Source organism: Neopelma chrysocephalum, unplaced genomic scaffold (assembly GCF_003984885.1).
Source record: "Neopelma chrysocephalum unplaced genomic scaffold, ASM398488v2 Primary Assembly neopelma1_257, whole genome shotgun sequence".
Classification (NCBI taxonomy): Eukaryota; Metazoa; Chordata; class Aves; order Passeriformes; family Pipridae; genus Neopelma; species Neopelma chrysocephalum.
The window spans coordinates 592,101-598,959 of record NW_020897919.1 but is presented as its reverse complement, the minus strand read 5'-3'; the positions used below and the strand labels follow the sequence as shown (position 1 = coordinate 598,959).

Sequence of the window (6,859 nt, the reverse complement as noted above, 5' to 3'; positions counted from 1 at the left end):
GGGGACACGGGGAACGAGAAAGAACAACTGAAAGCAAGGGGTGAAAAATACAAAACAAAGAAGGAAGACCGAGTCTTTTCTGTCACCCCTTTCCGATCCAATGGAGGTAAAGTGTCCCTCTGGGAATGTCCTGACCGGGATTTGCCGCGGGACAAAGTCGCCTCTCGCTGCCCAGGCTGTCTCCTCGTCCCCGCAGTGGCAGTGGCACTCTGGGTACAGTTCGACGGCACTTCAGGCTTCAGTTACAGTTTGCAGGTGCTTATTCCAAGAGTCCCTCTCTGTCGGCAGCTGCTCCAGGGCTCTAGGACGAGGAGGTTGGGATAGAGAGTCCGTGGATGGCGTTTAGAGGGTCCGGAGGTTTCCCCACGGGGCTGGTGGGTTTTCTGTCCACGACTGCAAGAAAAGGTGGAGAGGGAAAAACCAGACAACAAGGCGGGGGATTGATGGACTCGGAGCATGTAGAACCTCCTCCAAGAGCCCCCCAAGGGCAGTTCTGCCCCACGGGGCTCCTCATCTAGCCACTGGGAACGGCACCCCTTTGGAAAGGGGTATCCAGGGGAAACAGAGAGGGAAAAGGGGAATGCTTCCCCCCCCAGTGACAGGGACCGTGGTGATGGCATTGCCGGGGATTTACCTGCGGAGGGGACCCACACCACTCCCAGCCACGCACAGAACACATCCCACGCGCTTCCCTAAAGCTGGAGCGCCCTGGGACAGGACTGTGCCGCCAGCGCCGGGGAGGGCAAGGGGACGGGACCGTCACACCATTCCAGTGGCAGTGACACTCCTGCTGAGCCTCATCCCAGCCCCAGCTCCGCCCAAACCCGGCCCAGGCCGTGGGAATCCCCCCCGCACCACCCACCCGCTGCCTTCGGAGAGGGGGATATTCATCCCGGGGGCACTGCGATGAGCGGGGGGAGTTCTCAGCGAAAATCTATAAATTTGGAAAAGGTCTGGAATAAGAAGGTGGAAATTGCCTGGCTGGGTTTGTCTGCCACTCTTTTCATTCCTCCTTTCCATCCTTTCCCCGCTCCCTGCTCTCGCTGCAGGTACGGGGGGCCAGGAGCCCCCTCAGCCCATCCCACCCTTTCTCCTCCCGTCCCCTGCTCGGGGCAGAGCGCGGGGGAGGCTTTTTGCCAAATAATCCCAAATATTTGGGGTATCCCAAATAAGTCGCAGAACCAGAAAACCGGTTCGAAATAAATAAATTAAAAAAAAAAAAAAAAAAAAAACCAAAAAACTTTGAAAGAGAAAATAAATTTAAAAAACACAAGGAAAAAAAAACTTGCAAAACAAAACCTCACAAACGTTTAGAAAAGTCTCCGAGCCTTTGGGCACAACAGGTTAAAAATCGGCAAATCAGAAATCTCGGGCTACAAGTCACTTAAAATACCTCAAAAATACACTAAGTATGCACAGGTCGGATTTCTGCCTTTGGTCTTGTTATATCCTTTTTTTTTCCCTTTTTTTCTCATTTTCTTTTATTCCTTTTCCTTCCTTCCCGTTGCTTTCTCGCTCTCTGTTTCTCCCTCTTTTTTCCCCCCCTTTAAATAATCGATTTAAATTATCTGTTCGCACCCCTTGATTACTCACAACAGATTGAACGAGGTAGAAATGCTAAAAGGCAAAAAACCAAACAAATAAAATATTAACCCCCCAGAAAAACTAGATGAAAACGGACTAATCAGTGAGGAATTAATTACAAATTAATTAAAGTAATAGAAAGTCTAATACCGCCGGAAAAGGCCAAAAATATCGATGGGCGGAAAAATCGGGATATTAAAAATGAATCTGCCCATGGAGGAAATAGAGCTCCATAAATGAGACGAATTAATTAACAGGAGACAAAAGAACCGCCCCATTAAATAGCCTCAAATTGTTCCCTTGGGATTCTTGGGGGAGCGTTCAATTATTAGTTCCGGGAACAAATTAAATAAAATAATAGTTACTTATAATAATTAGTAATTATTCACAAAACGTTAAATAATTGCTGTGAGTTAATAATTAATAGCTAATTACTAGGAATTAAGAATTCCCAGTCAAGACTTCTGCCTTTCTGTGTCATTCCAAGGCTCCCGACCTGGGAGATGCCGGGAAAAGGCTCCTGCTCTGTCCCGCCGCACCCCGACATTCCAGGGGGGATGGATGGACAGCGCGGGGTTCGCCCTGACCCTTCCCGCTTCCCCGGCTGTTCCCAGCGACCAGGAACGGGGAGGAAAAGCAATTTCCAGTTTATAACCGGGATGTGGCGACTCAGGATGTGGAGGGGACCATTGGAATACCTGGGGGGGGGGGGCTCAGGTGGAGGGACCCTCCCCAGCCCCTCACCCCCGTCCCGCCCCTCTCCCGCTCTCCGAGCCCCCCGCAGCTCCCCCGGGGGTCCCCCCGCGCCGTCCCCCCCGCTCACCTTCCCTGCCGGGCTGCTTGAACGCCATGGCCGCGGGCAGGTCGCCGCCGTGGACGGTCACGCCGTGGCCGTGGTGGGCCAGGGGGGTCCCCTGCGGCTGCCAGGGGGGTCCCGGGGCGATGTAGCCGCCGGGGGAGCCGCCGTAGACGCCGGGCTGGGTGGAGGGGGGGTAGGCGCAGGCCGGCAGGAAGGTGCCCATCGAGGAGAGCCCCGGGCCGGGCTGGGGACAGGCACAGAGTTGGGGGTGGGTGGGGGGCTCAGAACAGCCCGCCCGGCTCTGGGGGTCGGGGTCCCCCTCGGGGAGACGGGGGCCGGGCGGAGGGGGAATGGGAGCGGTGGGAAATCTACCCCTTCCCTGCCCCTTTCCTGTCCCCCTGTCTCATTCTTCCCTGCCCCTCTTCCTGCCCCACTAATGCCCACCCCGTCCTCTCCCTGTCCCCCCTCCCTGTCCCCCCTCCCTGTCCCCCTGTCTCATTCTTCCCTGCCCCTCTTCTTGCCCCACTAATGCCCACCCCGTCCTCTCCCTGTCCCCTCTCCCTGTCCCCCCTCGCTGTCCCCCTTCCCTGTCCCCCCCCCTGTCCCCCGCTGCCCCCCCAGCAGTCACCTGCGGGTATTTGATGTCCCCCTCCATGGCCGCCTTGTCGAGCCCGTTGACCGCCTGGCCCGGGGCGGGGAAGCCCGTCCTGTTCACGCTGGGCCACTCTTCCATTTTGGGGGGGTAGGCAGCCCCCTCTGTGCCAGCCAGAGCCCCTGGGGAGCAAAGCGTCAGCCCCAGAACCCGCCGGGCCCGGCCCGAGCGGGTTTGGGGCTGAAAGAGGGGGAAATCACGGTTTTACAGATGCCCGGTTGCATAAACCCATGGAGAGGGGGCACAGGAATTCGCATTCCCTCCCAGTGTCCTTCAGCATCCCGGGACACAGTCCCCCGGACTGAAATTGGGTAGCACATGGCGAGGAGAGGCTGTGGCGTCCCCCCCCAACCCCCCCCCCCCCCTCCCCCCCCCCCCCCCCGGCGATTCCAAGCCCCCGGTAATTTAGGGGGCCCAATTTCTCTTCTGACGAAGGAGATTTATAAAACTGACATCGGAATTTTAAGGATAAATGATTGCACGGGGCAAAACGCATGCGGTTGATTTACTCGGGCTTTTGGAAGGATAAAAGGACCCGCACCCCCCCTGCCACGTCCCGCGTCCCCTCCCCGGAGTCGGAGGGGCTCAGGGCTCGGCGCTGCCGCTGCTCCCGGAGCCCCAAAACCGGGACAATTTCCTGGGGATATCCCGCAGGCCGGTCCGGGGTGCCTTGTCTTCTCCTTTCCCCCTCCTCTGGTTTTTTCCCTCTCCCTTTTTACCCCCATTCCATATATATATTTTTTATATATATATTCCCCTTTGCGAAGGGAAATTCAGGGCTCCGAATTTGCGGTCGGCAATCTATCATCCCCACGAAAATATTTTCCACATTTTTCATAAAATGTTCAAGATGTGGCTGAGCCGAGGCCGCATCTGGCCCCGCCGCCCCGACGGGCTGATGGAGCGGGGGGTGGCCCTCGGATCAAAAAAAAAAAAAAATAAAGAAAGAAAGCAAAATATACTGAACAAGCAAAACAAATAATAATAATAATAAAAAAAAATAAAAGGAAGGAAACAAACAAACAAAAAACCCGAAACCGAAATGAACCAAAAAAAATTGAAACAAATAAAAAAAAAGAACGAAACAAGCAAAAGAGCACGAAACAACAAAAAGTCACAGAACAGGCGAAAAGGCACGACACTAATAAAAAATACCCGAAACAAGCAAAAAAAAGCACAAAACAAGCCAAAAAGCACGAACCGAACAAGACCCGACAAAAAAAATAAAAAGAAAAAAATCGAAACACACAAAAACCTCGAAGCAAATAAAAAAACCAAAACAACCAACCAAAAAAACCCCCCAAAAAACAGAGAAAATAATGATGATAATAATAATAATAATAATAAAGACCAAAAGAAACGGGGGCGGGAAGGGGGAAGCGAAGTTGCCCGCGGGCCGGGCGGGGCAGGGGCGATCCCGGGGCCGGCGGTACCCACCCGCCTGCTCCACGAAGGTGCGGATGCCCAGGATGTTGGTGACGGAGTGCGCCGAGGGCCAGGAGCGGGGCAGCCCGACGGGGGGTGCCCCGAGGGGCGCGGCCGGGTGCCCGGCGGCCTTGGCGGGCGGCGGGGCGGCGGGGCCGGGGTACGGGTACTGGTAGATGTGGCCGCAGGGCAGCGCGGGCGGGGGGCCGGGCGGGGCGAGCCCGCCGATCTTGTTGCGCAGGATGCGGCTGATGGAGCTGACCGAGGGCACGTTGTACTTGTCGCACACGCCGTCGGCGAGCAGCCGGTCGCGGATCTCCCAGGCGAAGATGCCCGGGTCGCCCTGCTTGTAGTCGCGGATGTGCTTGACCACGGCGGGGGTGGTGACCCGCGGCTTGCTGCCGCCGATGGCCCCGGGCAGGATGGAGCCCGTCTCGTGGTACCGGGCCAGGATCTTGCTGACGCAGCCGTGGGACACGCGGAGCTGGCGGCTGATGTCGCAGGGCCGGATCCCGAGCTGCGCCAGCTCCACGATGCGCAGCCGGATGGCGTTGGGCAGCGGCCGCCCGTTCACGAACACGCCGCCCAGCTGGTTCACCTCCCCGTACGTGTGCTCTGCGGGAAGGGCAGGGGTGGCGTGGCACGGCACGGCACGGCACGGCATGGCATGGGTGGGATGGGACGGGGGCGCGCCGCTGTGGTCCCCGCGGGATGCCCGGACAGCGAGCGGGAGCGGGACGGGGCTGCCGCGGGAAGGAGAAGGAGAAGGGGGAAAGCGGAAAACGGGGAGAGAAAGGAAAAGGGAAAGGGGGGAAAAAAAGGGAAGGAAAGAAAGGGAAGGGGGAAGAAAGGAAAAGGGAAGGGGGGAGAAAGGAAAAGGGAAGGGGGGAGAAAGGGAAGGGAAGAAGGGAAGAGAAAATGAGAACGAGAGGGAAAGAGAGAAGGAGGAAAAAAAGCAGAGGGGAAAGAAGAAGGGGCAGGAGAAAAAAAAGAGGAAAGCGGAGAGAAAAAGAGAAATAAAGACAGAAAAAATAAGGTCAGAGAGACAGTAAAAAAGAAGTGGGGGAAAGACACGGGGAAACGTGAGAGAAAAAGAGAAAACAGAAACGAGGAGGGGGAAAACAGGGCAGAAAAAAGGAGAGCGGAACAAAAATAAAAAGACGGAGAAAAGGCGAAAGAGCGAGAACGGGAGAAGGAGCCGCAAGCAGAGAGCAGAGCGAAAGCGAAGGGAGGAGCGGGGAGAACGGGGGACCCGGAGCTCTCCCGGCCGGGCACGTCGTGCCGGCCCCGGCGCTGCGGGCCGAGACCCTCCGGGCCGGACCACCTCCCGCCGCCTTCCCCCCCGCCCGGTGCCTTCCCCCGGCTCTGCCGAGAGCCCGGCGGAGCCGTCCCGGAGCCCTCTCGGAGCCGCCCGCACTCACCCATCGCCCGGCGCGGGGGTCGCGCCGCTCCGCCCGGGGAGGGGGCAGCGCCCGGCCCAGCATAGAGAGCCCGGGGGGCGGCGGGGAGCCGGCGGCCGGGGGGTCCTGGCGGCGCCGGGCCGGTTCCCCGCTCGCGGGGAGCCCCCGCCGCTCCTCGGGATCAATTTGACGTGGGAATCACGTCAATCCCGGCCGTCACGGCGGCGGCGCCGCCGCCCATTGGCTCCCGCCCGCTCCTAAATGGCCGCGGCGAGGAGGGACGGGGGGGGGGCCGGTACCCTCTGCCCGCCCCCTCGGGGCCCGAGCCCCGCCACCCCCCGTGGGACCCCCCCGCGCATCGCCCCGCACACCCACCCCCGAGCCGCGGGAAGGCGGAGCGGGGTCCGCCGCGGGGGTCCCAACACCGCCCCCCCTTAAGGCGTGAGGGTCCCCGCGGGTCCCTCCCCGCGCTTGTTCCCATGCGGGACGCGGACACGCACCTGCCCCGCCTCCAGCCCCGACGGGACCCCCGGGCGGGGGCAGCGCGGGGGGCTCCGCCGGGGCAGGGCCGTGCTTTGGGGGGCGGGGGCACCCACGGAGCCCTGCCCGGGGGGGGCTCCCTTGTGGACACGTTGCCGCCCACCCGGCGGTGAAATCCGCCTTTTTTTCCCCCCCTCAAAAAAAAAAAAATAACGCCCGGGAGCAGCCTCGGGGACGGGGCGAGTGCTCGGGACATTCCTGCGGATTCCTGTCCCCTCCCCACGGAGAGGTCGGTGGGAAGACCGTGAGTGTTTCCCCGCAAACGACTGGAAGGGTGGGGGGCGAGGGGCGTGCCCGGCGGGGGCAGCGGCGCGGAGAGGCCGCTCCGCGGTGGGGTTTAAAGGGGGGTCGGCGAGGGGGGGTGGCAGCGCCCACCACCCCCGGGCTCGCCCCCGGCAGCGAGGACATCCACGCAAACGGCATCCACGGGCAGGGGGGGAAGCCTCCAGGGGGTACCCG

General features: G+C 59.9%; 1 protein-coding gene across 1 annotated transcript; it reads right to left on the bottom strand.

The window, feature by feature from the left end:
• Positions 1-301: 301 nt before the first annotated feature.
• Positions 302-5,124, bottom strand: PAX1 (paired box 1). Its single transcript, XM_027704141.1, has 4 exons — positions 4,473-5,124; positions 3,012-3,157; positions 2,408-2,627; positions 302-393 (listed from the first exon to the last, which is right to left on the bottom strand). Exons 1-4 carry the CDS (start codon positions 5,122-5,124, stop codon positions 302-304), a joined length of 1,110 nt encoding a protein of 369 aa, XP_027559942.1.
• Positions 5,125-6,859: the final 1,735 nt, after the last annotated feature.